Source organism: Acipenser ruthenus, chromosome 2 (genome assembly GCF_902713425.1).
Source record: "Acipenser ruthenus chromosome 2, fAciRut3.2 maternal haplotype, whole genome shotgun sequence".
Classification (NCBI taxonomy): domain Eukaryota; kingdom Metazoa; phylum Chordata; class Actinopteri; order Acipenseriformes; family Acipenseridae; genus Acipenser; species Acipenser ruthenus.
This window is the reverse complement of record NC_081190.1, coordinates 87096435-87114402: the sequence shown is the minus strand read 5'-3', so window position 1 is coordinate 87114402 and position 17968 is coordinate 87096435. Positions and strand designations below refer to the sequence as shown.

General features: G+C 34.6%; 2 protein-coding genes across 2 annotated transcripts; both read left to right on the top strand.

Moving 5' to 3' along the window:
• The first annotated feature begins 1291 nt into the window (after positions 1-1291).
• LOC117408616 (leptin receptor overlapping transcript-like 1) lies at positions 1292-6987 on the top strand. The gene is made up of 4 exons (XM_034013770.3): positions 1292-1429; positions 3443-3518; positions 3646-3832; positions 4605-6987. Exons 1-4 carry the CDS (start codon positions 1414-1416, stop codon positions 4719-4721), a joined length of 396 nt encoding a protein of 131 aa, XP_033869661.1. The 5' UTR covers positions 1292-1413; the 3' UTR covers positions 4722-6987.
• Positions 6988-9055: 2068 nt separating this feature from the next.
• LOC117408618 (signal recognition particle subunit SRP72-like) lies at positions 9056-17733 on the top strand. Its single transcript, XM_034013774.3, has 19 exons — positions 9056-9205; positions 9857-9977; positions 10831-10954; positions 11605-11748; positions 12013-12124; positions 12437-12468; positions 12681-12805; positions 13020-13077; positions 13267-13398; positions 13720-13848; positions 14473-14545; positions 14689-14753; positions 14901-14996; positions 15337-15440; positions 15715-15792; positions 16057-16194; positions 16321-16358; positions 16604-16763; positions 17187-17733. The coding sequence occupies exons 1-19, from the start codon at positions 9106-9108 to the stop codon at positions 17347-17349; spliced, it is 1992 nt and encodes a 663-aa protein (XP_033869665.1). The 5' UTR covers positions 9056-9105; the 3' UTR covers positions 17350-17733.
• Positions 17734-17968: the final 235 nt, after the last annotated feature.

Genomic DNA, 17968 nt, shown 5'->3' with positions numbered 1-17968 from the left:
ACACACACACACACACACACATTTGTACATTAATGTAAAAAATGACTATTATTATTATTATTATTATTATTATTATTATTATTATTATTATTATTATTATTATTTAATTTAATAGAAAAAAAAACATAAGATCGCCAGATTTTTTCTTTTTATAAAGAATGTGTTGCTCACACCCCTTATGGGATGGACTCAACCACAATAACGATGTGTCATATTATTAGGAAGCCTATAAGTAACAGCATTAAATCAAAGTGGTTAGTATTCATTGTGGTGGTAAAGATAAATAAATCAAAAAAAGTTGAATTTCCCGATTACAAAAAAATAAAATGTTATTTAGACTCTGTATTACAAAAGCAAAAACGTCCCATACAATGTATTACCTGTCTCAGTGCGGACATCGTTGGAAGAAATGGTAGGTATGGTAAGGAGCTTGCACAAAAAATCCAACTTTGGCCAGGGGTTTGCAGCTGAATGAATTGAACGGCTTTGGTCTTTAAATAGATTCTGAACAACTGTATGCATTTTTATAGGTACTGTACCGTTACTGTGTTAATGCTGCATTTGATTGATACAGTGCGCTTTGTGTAACCATAGACACGTTGTACTAGTCGTGACATTTTTTAGAGCTTTGTTTATTACGTGTTTTGTACGTTCTCAAGCCAGACTTGGGTTGCCAACTTTCACTTTTTTTCAAAACCAGACATCACCGGTCAATGGTTCTGACCAGACACTACAAATTCCCTTAAAACCTGATGACAGTTGGCAACCCTAAGCCAGACCCTGATCCGTTTTACACCTAAAGTGGTATAATGACTTTCAAAATACAGCTGTTTTTTTTGTAACTAATGAATTAGTGTGGCTTTTGTTGGGTTTATTGGAAAGGCCTATCATTGTTGACAAACCAATACAGTACTGTTCAAAAAGATAGCTGAAAAATACCCCCCCCCCCCCCCCCCCCCCAAAAAAAATAAATAAATAAATAAATAAATAAATAAATAAATAAATAAATAAAATAAAACAAAACAGTTGTTACGATTCAGTGGCTGTGAATCCGTTTTGCCACTCCACATTTTGGACCCAAACGGTGGGTTTATCACGTTTTTTGCAAAGCTATTAAAAAAACAAAAAAAACTGGCCAACTTTAATCCCTTTCAATTTGACTGTTAGTAATAATAATAATAATAATAATAATAATAATAATAATAATAATAATAATAATAATAATAATAATAAATATCCCCCAAAACCTTATACACTGCATGCGGAACTTCTTGCATTGTCTGACATGCGCAATGAAACAAAACTGTGTGCGCCGGATGGAGCATGCGTACGGTAGTACGTGAGACAGACACTGGGAATTGTATCCCTTTTTTTTGGTTAAGCTATACTGGTTGTGTGTAGTGTTTTGCAGAAATGGCCGGAATTAAAGGTGAGTTTAAAATGAATCATGTATATGAAATATGGGTTTGTTTTGTTCGGGGCAAATAGGGTATGAGCGTGATGTATTGAGTTTTGCCATTAAACCCATCACATCACATCTTTCTACACAGGCCAACAGCTTTAGTAAATCTGCTTTCTTTAAATTGAATATTTTAGTTATTTACTTGATTATTCATTAAGAGACAATGGATACTATGTCTGTGTCACGATGGGTTTTTTTGTATTTATTTAGGAGCTAGTAATAATTGTATGTGCTCAATGTTTATAATAATAATAATAATAATAATAATAATAATAATAATAATAACAACATCATGTGTTATTATGTGGCTGTGCTTTGTGTTCTCGTACTTAAATCATGACGTATTCATGGTACCTGAAATTTAAATTGAAGACGCAGTGGATTAAAACAAGAATGCGGTCAGAATATATCATATGTGCAATATAATAAACTGTGATAACATTATTTAATTTCCTTCAGACGTGAGGACAGCAAGGTTCTACCACGTACTATGTACTGTGTACTTTCACACCTAGCACCGGCACACTGTTTAACGTTCACTTTATTCAGCATATAATATCCTACTGGTTATTCCGTTTAGAAAAGCATGAGGATATGGATAAAGCGACGAAACGGTTTTTTTTTTTTTTTTATATAACCGGGAATGCTTACATGTTTCAGTACTCGGAGTGATGCATTGCTTGTGTACAGTGTAGTATACAGTCTGTTGCATCATGACATATCACATGGTAAAAATAGATTCGTTATTTTGAATTAAAGCTGCAGTGTGTTTTATCTTACATTTGAAACAACAGCTGAACAGACTTTAGTGCAATCCTGCGCGGGTCCGATTTTTACAGCCCGCTGCCTAACCGGACCCCCTATTACAGGACCCGACCCGAACTCGCAACCCGATGCAGCACCGTCTTCTTACCCGCGACCCGACCCGCTTTAAGACCTGCAACCCGACCCGAAACCGCAAGTGTTTGTGCTTACCTACTGGCTGCGTCATCTGACTCTCACGCTCTCACATTCAGTCTCTACCGCAGATTGAGCTTATATACAGCGTGGTAGCTTTCTCTAGTGGTCTGGATATATTTTAACATTAACTATCTCTACTTACTTTACTATAAAATGCCTGTCTATTCATTTTGTGCCACCACTGAAAGGGACCTACACCTGTGCTTTCACAGAGATGTACCAGTTTTGTGGCTGTCGTACACAAAAAATATTGACAGGTTTTACAAGCAACGAATCCAATCGCATGTTCATTATTTTAATTCGCTATGATTAAAACATAATTCCATAAGGCTGATTTATCTCTTGAATGATTATTATTAACCACTTCATATAAACCATGCGCTATCTTTTGTTTCACCTCGTTCACAGACATTTTTAATATCACCAAGTAGACGTGATAAATGGGTCTTGCGACGTTCAAGCAATCGGCAATACAAACCGAGAACACCGTTAGTCAGCTGACTCCTCCCTAATCGCCTGCTGCTTTAGTGCAGGAGGTACAGGTGCATTTAGTTTCTAACACGTTATTTAGGAAACGGTTACAGACGAGTACCCTGAAAGGACAGAAAACATTATTGGTGATTCAAATTCAGACCCGAGCCTAACCCGAAAATTACATTTTTTGACCAGCATCCGAACCGCAAACAGCGAAAAGGTTCACATTCGGACGAAACCGACCAGCTTTGCGGTCGCGGGTGCCCGACCAGATGCAGGACTCTACTTTAGTGTCTGTTCTTATGTTCTTCCCTCGTCTTTTTGTACACTGTGCTTCATAAGAAAGTTGACCTTTATTTACCATTGCCACAATAGCTTATATCTCATACTTTACTTGCCTGGGGAAATAAAATAACACTAATAACAAAGTGTGTATAGTTTGGTATTATTTCAGTATTTATTTAATTAAATTTTTTTTTTTTTTTTCTCTGTTTTTTGGGGTTTTTTTTAAAATTATTTTTCCTAAATGTTTTGTTTTCCCCACAGCCCTAATTAGCCTGTCCTTTGGTGGTGCTATTGGACTTATGTTTCTTATGCTTGGATGTGCCCTACCTGTGTACAAGTAAGTATCTTAATTAAAGTTAATCCAACATGCTTTGTTTCCCATGTTAGTTTTTTTTTTTTTTTTTTTAAAAGCATGCTATTCAGAGGGGAATCTAAATTTCCTTGTCTCTCTCTTCTCATTACAGCAGATACTGGCCATTGTTTGTTCTTTTCTTTTATATCCTTTCTCCAATCCCATACTGCATTGCAAGGAGAGTAGTGGATGACACCGACGCTGCAAGCAACGCTTGTAAAGAATTGGCCATTTTTCTTACAACAGGCATAGTTGTGTCAGCCTTTGGATTACCCATAGTCTTTGCCAGAGCGACTGTGGTAATTATTTTCTTATTATTCTATTATTTGTTTTGTGTTTGTGTTCCAACAATTTAGTTCCTAGGGTTTAAAAAAAAAGCAAAATGACTTCATAAGGTTGATGTCTGTAAAATGTTATGGTTCCCTTGTTTTGTTTTCTTTTTTTGCTTCCTGAGCTATAATAGCTTGAAAGTATTATTTATGACGACCTGCTGTTTCACATAGGACCATGCCTACCTGGCTCACATAGTGAAACAGTGGCACAGACAGAGGAAGACATTGTAGAATGATCATCAGGCTATAGGATAATGTAGAAACTGACACTATTATATTCTTGGTGTATAATGAACATGCAGATTTAAATATATTTAAAAGTGCATGAAAAAATAATAACCCAGTTGTTGTGCATTAGTAGTGAATGGATAACATTACAGAGTGTCTCGGCTTTGGGTTGTAACTCTCCAGATTTTGTGTGTCTTAACTTTTAAAAAGGTCTGCTGACTGACATGTTCCATTGAGTTCATGTCTTACATTTTACTAAAGCTGTTTGTAGGAAAGGTTACGGGCTAAGAAAATACAAGCAGCTTTACTAAAATCTATCCGAGATTCACTGGCTGTGTGACAAGTACTTTGGAAAACCTTGGTTAAAAACTAGGACCACACAATGCACATTGAAGGAGATACCAATACAGTTTAAGAAGATGCAACTCTAGTCCGTCACTCAGTAAAGCTGGTAGTGACTTCAATAAATTATTTCTAACAATGACCTAAAAATGATTTCTTTTCTTTTCAGATTGAGTGGGGAGCCTGTGCACTTGTGTTAACGGGCAACGCTGTAATCTTTGGAACCATCCTGGGATTCTTCTTGGTATTTGGGAACAATGATGATTTCAGTTGGCAACAGTGGTAAAAGTAAAAATAAAAATATGGTCATGTCTTAGAGGAATACAAAAAAATTAGGAACAGCCATCCATTCAGAAAACAAAAACTGTGCAATAAACTAAGGTATTATAACTGTCATAAAGATCTGATGATCCATTTTTCCCTTCTGATTTGTTTAGTTTTAATCCATTTTCACAGGCAATTCCCTTGGTTGTAAATAATATACAAGAGAGGTGGGAAGCCAGAATGTGACATCCGATTTCTTAAATAGCATGTCTAGCTCTTTTAAACAAGCTGTTAATGTTGTATACCTGCCTAAATAGTCATAGTAACATAATTTTAAGAAGCAACTTTCTTATTATGAACCTTTAAGTAGCGGATGTTATAATGACCTTTTTCATAAGGTATGTTTAAAGCCTGACAAAGCACAGATTGTAAACTGTCCTATATCTCCAGGTTCATAAAATGATTAAATTACATTTTGCAAACCTATATTTGGTTATGGTGGTCGATTCAGTAAATATTGCACATTTCTGCCAGCTGTAATAATAAGTGCAAACCATATATACTTTCATTTATCATAGTGTACATCATATATAGTACCAGGGCTGATCTGGGGGGTGGGGATAGCATTATATAATTGAACAGGTTTTTTTTGTTTGTTTGTTAATTGGTACTTGGGATTGCTGCACCCTAATTAAAACTAAACCCTAGGTTAAGCAAGCTTATATATATTCTATAAATTAGAAAAAAAGTCATGTATCATTATGTAAACAGAAGCCATAATTTAGAATACCCACATGCACTGCAAACGGAAGAAGAAGAAAAAAAAAAGTTTCATGCTACCAACCATAATGTTAGATACATTTAAAGGTATCCATTACATTTGTCTGGGTTCTTGTACATGAATAACAACAGTCTACGTCAGTTTCAAATGGTATTTATTTCAGCTATCAAAGTTTTGTAAATAGGGCCCAATGTGATGTCGCCACACTGACATCTTCAAATCCATGACTAGAGAATATGTATTTGCCATGTACTTGCCACTTCATTCCACATTTATGAATGAAAGGGACTGTAAAGCTTGTAAACAAATGAAGCAACCACAGATTGCAGACCTGAACTTAAAGAACGTCTTGAACATTGTGTTGCAGAATTTGACTGTAACATGACATTGAACAATTTTACTACTCTCATATTCATGAGCATGAATTTGACTCCCAGCAAATCCTTGCAGTGTTAAGTTTATTTTAATGTGTATGTCATCATAGCTGTTTTGGATATATGTAACTTAATGAAGTAAAGCAACAGTAATATTTTAAAGAAATAATAATATTATTCTAATTTTATTAGGAATCAACTGAATTTTTTTTTTCTGGGGGGGGGGGGGGGTATATGGGTAATTTTTTTAATTCACACTAGCATTACCCTTTTTAAAATGTTTTAATTAATATCATTATGATCATACATTGATATTAACAATTTTCACATTTATCACTGAGACCACATTTATCACTGAGACCAGCTTTAAAGGAGTACTTTATTTAATCTACAGTACCCCATCAAATAACCTTATATACAAAAGAACCACTGCTGGTTTGTTTCAGACAGCATTTGTTAATTTGCTGTCTTTATATGAAATTGTTTGGTATGCTTGTTTACTAAGTATGTTATACCAACAAGTGCAATGTTTTTTGTTTGTTTGTTTTTGTTTTGTTTTTTAAAATATAAATATTTGTCCCAGCAATATTTACTCAACAGGAAACTCACTTTGGCTGAGAAGTGTGTAGTTGTAAGAAGTGTATCAAATGTTATGTAGCAGTATTTTAATATAAAAAGAGGTTTCCCTAATGCATTTCTTAACCTCAGTGTTGTATTTGCCCAGTTTAATTAGAAAGTGGTTTAAATGGTTGGCACCTGCTTTTATAAGGTGTTCAGCTTCAAAGTGGAAAAGCTTGTTAAAAATCTGTTACACCTATCTTTTTTTTAAAAAAATATTTTTTGTAAATCTTTGTAATAATGTTCAACAAAAAAAGTTTAATTTGTGTCAGTCAGGGTTTACCATTAAAAAAAAAAGACTATTTATAATTGTGGTTATGTTATGTTTGAGATACGTCTGCAGTTTGCCTTATAATGTTGTGTCTGTATTTTTTGCATTTATTTTGCTTTAAGCTTGTACAGCATGTAGGTTGTTTTAACTTTTAATATAAGTTGCTCTGTTACATGCACTGAACAATATTGTACTTGTGGTAAACCTGTAACCTTTTTGAGAAAAATAAAAATTTTGAATAACTGCCTGCATAATTGAGTGTGCTTTATCTTAGAAACTTACTTTCAGGGTTTCATAATTTGATTAATGAGCCACTAACGAAAAATAAACTTTGTAATTTTAATTTCAGTGTTTCAATGAAAGATGCTGGTTTATTTAACAACATTCAGCTTTGTAAATATCTTATATTTTATTCCAAAAAACATTTAAGTAATGAGTTAAACCTTTATAAATAGGACCCATAAACAGTTTTTGTAAAGTATGTGTGTGTGACTCTAACCCTATTTATTTATTTATTTATTTATTCATTCAACAAAATGAAAAGATACAATTGTGAAATTCTGTGCATTTTCATATGCCAGGAAATTTTGTTTTAATATACAAGCTTGGAAAATACCTGCCATAAGCTATTCAACATAACACTGTCAATATGGGGTGCCAGGATGGCAATACGTCTGCAAGATGTTGACATTTTCTAGAGGGATACATGACTTTCTCATTGATAACAGCAGTTTTAGACACAGAATTACCTGCCAGCAAGGCACCTTATATCAGCCCTCTGTCAGATCTGCAGTTTTGCTCAACATATATGCAACAGGGAGATGATGTTTTTATATATGAAGGAATAGCTGTCCAATTCCATTTAAAAAAAAAAAAATGGTGCTCAGGTATAACAAATTAATCAGTTGTATGAATCACAGGGAAATTAATCAGTTGTGAGAATTCCTGGCCTTTTACACAAAGTGTAAAATATATTGTGGTGGTGTGGTAAAAGCAAGTAACAATGGTTAGACTAAAAGACGAGTCTGGCGCATGCTATCAAAGAAAATGTCTGATTCTGCACAAAACAAGCTATGGAAGCAAGGACTGAATAGAAGAAATGTACCTTTGAAAACAAGCATACTATTAAACAAAAAGCAGTCTCCACAGGGTCATACCTAGTGTTTCTCCCACATGTGAAAAATGCCACATAGAGGACATGCCTTCTGGGCCTGCTTAAAGATAAATCCAATCTGTCATATATATATATATATATATATATATATATATATATAAAGCATAACACAGGTAGTAGTTATGAAATTACCACACAAGTCTTCACTTCTCCATGACATTTTTAATTGATCATTTTATAAGTGATTATATTTCTGTTGCATATAAATGTGCTCTTTGTATCCATCAATGGTTCTGTCTGCTGGGTTTTTTATTTCCACACTATTGGGTTTAAAGTATTGGAAAGTTTCAAAGATACCCACAATGAGTGAATGGATGCATTCCATGTTATATAAGAACATTTTATGCTTGGTATAGGGAAATATAAACTTTTAGCAAAATATGGACGCTTTTGTTGAATAAATGATGTGTTTCTGTCTTGTTTATTTTGTGTATTTACCATTTACTATGTATGATCAATTTATCTCTGTTTTGCTCAACATAACAGTTTTGCTCAACATGTGTCTAAAACATAAATAAAAACAATTATTAAAGAAAAAAACACTAATGAAAAGTAAACACATATTCAATGCTATACAAACAACTAAGTCAGAAACCTATATGCCCCTCTTGTCATAGCTGTCAATATAAAAAAGAGCTAAAAAGTCCACAGTATGTAATAATGAATGTGTGTCATACAGTGTAGTGAAAGGCACCTCCTCATGTAAGTTTTACTGAAACAATGCCTGTGATGATTAAAGTCCTGTTCAGTCATTGCACAGGTACAACACTGGATTTATGTTGGGTGGAAATATAGTATAATACACAATAACATAAACAAACTATTAATAATAATAATAATAATAATAATAATAATAATAATAATATATTCAGACACACCCTCTCCAATTCCACCTCTTAAATGTTCACTGAAGTCTGATGGACTCATCCTTGTTTCATCCTTGTTTTGGGCCCTCAGACTTAAAAAGTGAACACCTTTTGCCGATGTATGTACAGTACTAGAGCTATTAGGATACTTTGTTGCTTGCCAGGACATATGACTAGATCGGCCAAGTATATCTACGGTACTGTAGGCACCTCATACTAAAGGGGACAGTAAGTAACACAAAGGAAATGTAATATAACCTTCAACCGGATATAACTCTGCAGTTCTTCCGGTGTTACAGAGCTGTGCTGAGTGTGCAACAAGATGGCGAGCGGTGGGGGTACTATAGCGGCGCTCTGGACTGAAGTAAATCGATGTGGACAAAGCGGAGATTTCACTCGAGCGCTGAAATCTGTGAATAAAAGTAAATATATATTTTCTCACCAAATCAGACAGACCCATTTGAAAAAGACTTGATAAAGATAAAGAGCTGTGTGTAGGTGGATTAGGTAAATGTTTAAAATATAGATCAGACCTTTAGTAATTCTCTGTATAATAGTGGTTGAGTGATTAACGTAGGGTCTTTGTATTATATCACAATATAATAAAATATTAAGGTAACGCTTTGGTACGTACTTACTGTACAGTTTGTCATGTGGTCAAGTGGTTACGTGTCACATACACAAAAGCGAATGCTGTCGAATGTGTTGAGTAGAAAACTGCCATTATAAATAAATATTGTTAATTCGGCACCCTTGTAGTCGCACACACACTTATTAAATATTGCAGGTTTTATTCTTTTTTCAGGGCAGCACATATTTTAGTCTAGCCACTGGCAGGCATCAGTTTCGTCATGCATGTGCTTTGTGATGACTGTAGTTCTTGTCAAGATACTACTAGCGAAGGTTCAGCAAAGAATATTTGATTCAGTATTCGGTATTTGCAATTGAGTTGGCTAGACCAGGTTGAGAGAGATTGTATTTAGCATACGCTTAGTTAAGAGGAAAACCTAAATGTTGGACTGTGTATAACTGGGGATACAAAAAGACTTAACTTTTTTTTTTTTTTTTAACAGTTCTGCAAGAATGTAAAGATGACGTCACAGCTTTGAACTGTAAAGTTGTCTGCCTTATTCAGAATGGTAATTTTAAGGAAGCCCTAAACGTTATCCATACCCACAATAAAGTGTTTGGCAGGTATTGTACATTTTTTAAAGTTATATTTATGCCTTGTTACTTATTACAACTAGGTGTGTTGTAGAATGACACCTAAGCCCCATTCACAGTGGCATGCTCTACCTGGGTCTGGACCCGGTGTCATGCGGGCCGGCTACATGATTTCGCACTGCTTTTGATAAAGCAGGGTTGACCTGGGTGACAATAGCAAGTACGCAGTGCCCCGGAAGCAGCTTGTTATGGACGCTTCCGTTCAAGCTGGATTGAACCATCGGCCCAAATGTTGATTAGAGCAAATGTTTCTTCTTCCCTGCTGCAATCTGGCTCGTGGTGTGTCTCATTCAACAAATATGGCTAATCAGAAATGTGTCTTGCAGAATTGAAACCTTCATACAGCTGTGGCTGTTTGTTATTCCGTCGACTTACTAACGGTCATTATGCATTTTGTCTCGCTCGACCCAGTTCAAAGCATGTCGACCCACATCCTGAGGTGGGTCGCTGCAAACTGGGTCAACCTGAGTACGACCCAGGTATGTGGTTTCACACCAGGGGCGCATTAACGTATCCCTGACTTCAGTTTTGACTGCCACCACGCTATAGATTTATATAGATTCCTGTGTGTATCAAAGACCAAAGGACGATAATTTATAAGTGATGGCAGCTTGAATAGGCTTCCACTCAAGTCTAAGCGAAATAAAGCTAAAAGATATACAGCAATATAGGCAAAGTTATGAAAGAGTTGTATAAGAGAAGATGTTGAAACAAAGTATTATGCACTGATACTAAGCACACAACGATCTTAAATACGTACTATATGTGTATAGTCCTTTTAAAAAAAATAAAACTTTTTTTTAATGATTTGTTTTGTCTGCAGCGATGTCATTGCTTTTGAGAAAGCTTATTGTGAATACAGATTGAACAGAGTGGAAAATGCCCTGAAGACAATTGAAAGCGCAAGCCAGCAGACAGACAAGCTAAAGGAACTTTATGGCCAAGTGGTAATCATTCTTATAAAATTATTATTATTATTATTATTATTATTATTAGTCATTTAGCAGATGCATTCAAAGCGACTTAGAGACTAGGGGTGAGCTGTGCATCAACAGCAACTGCTGCTGCAGTCATTGACAACAGGACCTCAGTTTTATGTCTCAACCAAAGGAAGGCGCACAAAGAGGTTAAGTGACTTGCTCACGGTCACACACAGTGATTCAGTGGCTGATTTGAGCTTCCTGGTATTAAGCCCTTTAACCACTGGACCACCAAGCCTTCTCTGCGTGTGTCTAGTCTTGTCCACGGCTCCCAGAGTCCAGTTCTGGATGAGTTGCCCAGCGCAGAAGACAAAGTCCTCAAAGGTCAGGTATTGAAGCTGCTGCTTCTTGCCTGTCTTTTTGCGGCTTTTTGCAAATAACACGATAACAGCATAATTCCTAGCCAATGTGCTTCTGTGTACTTCGTCACTTTTAATGCAAATATAAATGTATCTTCTGCAGGCCAATTGATTCCTGTTGACTTGAGGTGTATTTAAAATGTAAATAAATCGATTGAATTATACAGATGTATTTAAATGCGGTTTAATATCTATTCTTTAAAAAAAAAAAAAAAAAAAAAAAAAAAAAAGTTTAAATGTTGTATTTATTTGGGTCAGCTGTATAGGTTGGAGCGCTATGAAGAGTGTTTGACAGTGTATCGAGACCTGATCAGGAACTCTCAGGATGATTATGAAGAAGAAAGGAAAACAAACTTATCTGCAGTAGTTGCAGCTTTGAGTGCCTGGGAACAGGCTCCACCGGTAGGTTACCTTTTAAAATAGTAGCCTTTTTATGGTAAATATAGCATACTTAATAACCACCCACAATGGATCATACATTATAATCAGGATATTTTTTTTACGGGGGTGGATACCCTCAAAGTAACAGTAGCATCCACCATAATGACTGGGTGCTTTACGTTTATACAGTATGGTGCCTCAAACTGCAAAATATTCTGTACATTTGCCAGTTCCAATCATATTTTAAGTACAATGATAACTCCTGTTTTAAACACTATTTCTCAGGAAGACCTTGGGCTTCCTGAAACCTCTTATGAGCTGTGCTACAATTCGGCTTGTACACTTATTGGTCAAGGCAGGCTACCCGAGGCTATGAAAAAGCTTCAAGAAGCAGAAGGTAAGGTTCAGCAGCTGTAGAATTGTGGTTTAATTCCTTATTGATGTATATACTTTATACTAATGTAGAATAACTTGATGTATAGTGTTCATATAAATGCCTTTATGTATTGAATTGGTTGAAACTGTAACAGGTATGTAGTTGAGGAAAATGCATTAATGTCACAGAAATTACTCTTAAAAAGCTGTTTTACCAATCCATTCAGTAAAATTTCAAAATGCACAGGTTCTAGGATTGTGTGTACTACTTAGAATTTGCACAGTGTTAAAAGTATTGTAAGTGATTGTTATTTTTTTTGTTTGTTTTCCTTAGAACTCTGCCGTCAGTCTTTGTCTGAAGATTCTGTAAGTACTGTTTCCTGCGGTTTTTTTAATTGTACCCAAACCTGCATATCTGACTTTAGGGTATTGTAGTATAATGTAATAATTCATGACCTGCATTAAATTCACTGTAAATTAAATAAAATAAATTAACAGTATAACAGTACACTTGCATAAAATGACTCCAACAAAACTACTTGATCTATTCAGAGAATTAACACTTTTTTTATCATCAGGATATGACTGAAGAAGATATTGATGCTGAACTGGCTGTTATCCATTCCCAAATGGCCTATGTCATGCAGTTGCAGGGACGGACTGAAGATGCTTTGCAGCTGTACAATCAAGTAATCAAATTAAAGTACGTTTTTATTCTTACGTGTCAGGTTTCAAATAAATCAATTGAATTATATCTAATTGACATTTACAGCTTCCTGCAAAAAAGGCCCTAGATGATCTGATCTCAGTTCAAGAGGAACTACCTTGTTTTAAATACCAATAAAAATATATAAAAAATGCTCCTAGCTATTACTGTCACAACATTTAAAATGGGAACCCTATTTTTTCTTCAATAGGCCCACGGATGTTGGATTGCTTGCTGTCACTGCGAATAACATCATTACTATTAATAAGGTGCATTTTATCACTTTAAATTAAATGTTGTTGAACAGATTTGTTTGTTTTGGTAGATTTTTTTAAATGTTTAATGGCAGTGCCATCTTCCTTTTGTTAAGTTAAAGTTAAAGAAATAAGCGAAAGATTCACACATCTAGTTCTTAATATAACATCCTGACCTGTACTGTATTCATTCTCAATAAACAGGACCAAAATGTGTTTGACTCCAAGAAAAAGGTGAAATTGACCAATGCAGATGGTGTGGAGCACAAACTTGCTAAAAAACAGATGCAGGCTATTGATTTTAACAAGGCTTTATTGGCCATGTACACGAATCAGGTAAGGAATAAAAAGGATTGTTTTTGCATGTTGTCGGTAACATTTAACTGCCTATTGCCACAATTTGTCTTTTTTTTGTGTGTGTGTTTATGTTTTATTGGTTATTATTGTTAAGGTAGTCCAAAGTGTTTGTGAAACCACTTTAAAGTAATTCATAAATTACTTGCAATGTATTTCATATTAAGAAGGTACATTAAGGTGCCTATTGCCAAATTTAAAGTTTTTATTTTATATTACTAAATTAATGCAAATGTATGTACTGTAGATTAAAATGAGCTCTGTACAAAACATCAATCCATTTCAATCATTTTATATTTATAGGCAGATCAATGCCGTAAACTAGTTGCAAGTTTACAGTCCCAGAATCCAGGTCATCCACGGCCAGTGTTAATTCAAGTCTCACAGCTTTGCAGAGAAAAGCAGCATTCAAAGGCTATAGAACTACTGCAGGTGAACCTTGTATTTCTTTTATACCGTTTTAATTTATTAGCATTTGTTCTATGTAACTGAGATATAAAACTATGTTTCCAATCTGGTCTGCCACTAATTCCAATTTAAGTCTTAATTTGATCAGCAAACACATGTTTGACAAAGATCAAAGGATATCTATGTTGAAAATATTTTCTAATCTGAATTGAGGCTTAAATTTAAACTAATTCAGTTAGTTTAATTTTGTTTTTTGGCTGATAGAACTGAACAAGACTGATTTTGTGTCACTTCAATCAGTCAAAGTGACAGCTGGAAACACGGCATAAGAAACAAGGAGTGAAGTTTTAAACCTGCACACGTTTCAGTTTACTTCCTTTTAAATAAGTCTTCAATTTTTGTGTTCCTTGCATATTTTAGTACACTGTATTGCTCTATAAATTGGAAGGCAGTTTGTAATATCAAATTAAGTACTCAATTTACTAACAAAACTACTGGAAGTTATAACCTTATTTGTATTCATTTAATTATGTTTCAGTATTATATTTTAATGCTACAGGAACTATAAGAAATTGCTTGTATTGTCCAAATTGGTTAGTCAAGCCAAGATATTTGAACAAACCCTAAAATTCCATTCTTCAATGTTAGCGTTTTTCAGAAAAACATCCAGAGAGTGCATCAGAAATAAAACTAACAATGGCACAGTTGTATGTGGTTCAAGGTAAGCTGCTTTTCATGTAAATTATTAACTTTTTTTAAATTCATGTAGGGTTTATTCATTTATGGGTGCAAGTGATTTAATTAAAAATGTAAAATATGTTTAAGCATGAAAATCAAAGATTGTTTTATTCGTCTAACTTTAAGGTCATGTAACGAAAGCATGTGACATCTTGCGGTCCATAGAAGATCTTAAGCACAAACAAGGCATGGTAAGTTATCTATATCTATGACTTGTAGTTTAGGCAATGTAAGACCCTTTACAATGTTAATTTGTATATACAAGTGATAATAACATGCTCTGTAAGAAGATCAGTGTTTTATAGTCATGTGTAATTGCAAATGCTTCATCTTCCCAGATTTCTGCATTGGTTACAATGTATAGTCATGAAGAAGACATTGACAGTGCAATTGATGTTTTCAGCCAAGGTATTCAACACTACCAGAAACATCAGGTATGTCTGCTAATTAAACCTCCCCATTGTATGAATTTGCATTCAAACCATATAAGCTTGCAGTTTCATATGTTGTGTTACAGAAACTTGATTTTTTTTCACACATCCTTTTTTGTTCATGTTTACAAACCATCCAATATCATATGACAAGCCCCTTAGATAATGCAGGGATTATTTGTTTTTGTTAAACTGCTATTTCTAGTCCTTGTCTGTTATCAGTAGAATACAATTTCATAGGTGTTTTAAGCAGCCTTTATTTTATACATAAACTTATTATTATTAACATACAGGTATTTGACATTTTCCTTTTTTTTTTCTTTTTCTTCAAATCCCTCATCAGCCGAATTTACCTGCTCATCTATCACTTGTAAGAGAAGCAGCGAATTTCAAGTTAAAGTATGGACGAAAAAAGGAGGCTATAAGCGACCTTGAGCAGTTGTGGAAGTAAGCACAATTTGAAACATTTATGTCCTGATAAACATTTTTACGACTGCAATTTGTGATTCCTCCTAAAACTATAAAATATTATTTTGATTGCCTTCAGCATTGACTCCCAGATAATATCAAATCACATTTTCACCACAGTTTATTTTATGTTTCTTGCGCTCACAGTCAACCTGCTTGCTTGTATGTTAGTTTGTATTCTATTGTTTGTGTTGACTAAGCTTTCACAAAAATATTTAGCAAAAAAAATCTAATTTATCTTTTTGCCCCTTAGGCAGAATCCAAAGGATATACACACATTGGCACAGCTCATCTCTGCTTACTCATTGGTAGATCAAGAAAAAGCTAAATCGTATCCTTTTAACAGAAATACTTATTTATGTCTTTCTGGGATTTAGTTCATTGAGTTTCCCCTATATTATGTGGTTCTTTTTTTCAAGCTTGTTTAGCTGCAGATGACTAGTTAATATTGCAAGAACAATGTCAATTATTTCATAAGGCAGCACCTAATTGGTAGAGTAAAATCTATATTGAAATATACACTTTCCTGTAGTTTAAGAATGTAAAATGTTGCCTTTTAACAAAGTTTGCTTTCCTAAGCTCAGTGTTTCCCCAGGCTTAGCAAGCACCTACCATCAGCAGACAAAATGTCTTTCAATGTTGATGTAGACGAGCTAGAGAATTCACACGGAGCTACATATGTAAGAAAGAAAGCAGCAAAGGTGACTGGAGAAATTCTACCAAAAGAACAAGGGTAAGTGTTTTCTTCCTGCCAACGCCTTCTCGTTGAATGTTGGTAATATGAAATATTTATATGTGTTGTAGTGTGTAAAGAGTTTGTTTTCCCTCTTGGTATGAACTTTGTTTTATTTTTTTGCAGGCAAGGGGATATAAAGAAAAAGAAGAAAAAAAAGAAGGGTAAGGTTTCATTTTCTGTATAAGGACATGTACTGTGGTTATCTTTTGTTATGTACTATATGTGAATGATAGAGCAGAATGGGATGGGATTTAAAAAAAAAACTTGATTGTGCCTACTACTAGCTTCTGTGATGGGCTCATGTTTTGAAACAAATGATTTGTATATTTTTACCATTTTAAGTGTAGTATAGAAACCAAATGGTGTGTTTGATTTTCTAAATGTCTCTTTGGATTGTGATCTGTAGGTAAACTGCCAAAGAATTGTGATCCCAAAGCTACTCCAGATCCAGAGAGATGGCTTCCGATGCGAGAGCGCTCTTACTATCGGGGAAGAAAGAAGGGTAAAAAGAAGGAGCAAGTCGGCAAAGGTACACAGGGGGCAACATCAGGTGCATCGGGAGAACTGTAAGTATTGAGAACAAATAAATAAATCCTTGTAAAGATCATTTGACTTTTTTTTTTTTTTTTATTACTGAAAGTCCTCTGCTTTAGCATATGGTCCAACTGTACCGATATTTTATGTCAGAAGAGAAGTCATCAAGCTCAAACTAAGACTTTTTTGATGATCAAACTTGTGCACTAAGATAGACACATCATCTCCGGGGTTTGCCATTTATCTTATGGACCACTCGCTGTGATCTATTTTAATTAATCAAATTCTTAATCGGGTATTTATCCCACTGGAGTTTCTTCCAGAGGTTAACTGATTATCTGTATTAAATTCACTAAATACTTCTAAAAATACAGTGAAGCTTTGTTAATAAATCGATGTCTGTATAGAGAAATGTTTTAACAGGAGCACATTTTTTAATGAAACATTCCTTTTAGGGATGCAAGTAAAACAGCAAGTAGTCCTCCAACATCCCCAAGGCCTGGCACTGCAGGTTCAAGCAATGTGGTACCCCCTAGACAACAGAAGCCAGCTACATCTGGGGCTACCAGAAAGAAACCACAGCAAAAGAAAAAGAAGGGTGGAAAAGGTGGATGGTGATTGCTGAAGTGGAAAACATGTTCATCAGCCTGAGTGGAGGAATTATTTAATTGAAATAACTTAAAATATAAAATTGAATTAAAATGTTAACATGAAAAGGAGTAAGTGGTTAATGATAATGGATGGATGTTAACATGAAGTTTTCTGTTTTAAAAGGGAACTTTGTTTTGTTAAAATGCAGTTTAGCTCCTGTAGAAATGTGTAATAAATGTGGGAATCAATCATGTTTACATTGGTGTTTTAAAATAAACGGAACGCTCAGTTGATCAAAGTTATTTTTCTTTTTTGTGCATTCCGCATGATAAATACCAATTGTTTTGAGATATACAATTGTACTCTATAATGGGTCAAGTTTTGGAATAAACTTGGTATTCATTTTATAAAGCTGTCACCGCTGCATTGTCTACTTTCAAATGCTATTTGAGGTACTGACTTCATATTTGCAATATTATGCAAACCCTTGAGGGTAAGTGTATTCTGAACCTTGACATAAACATCTGATCTAAAACGCAGTGTCACCTTTTGTTGTCGTCGTACACAGTACAGAAATTACAGTTGGTATTCAATGAGAGCATCAACAATGTTGCACTGATGTGGATAGAAACAAGATGCAGATGTG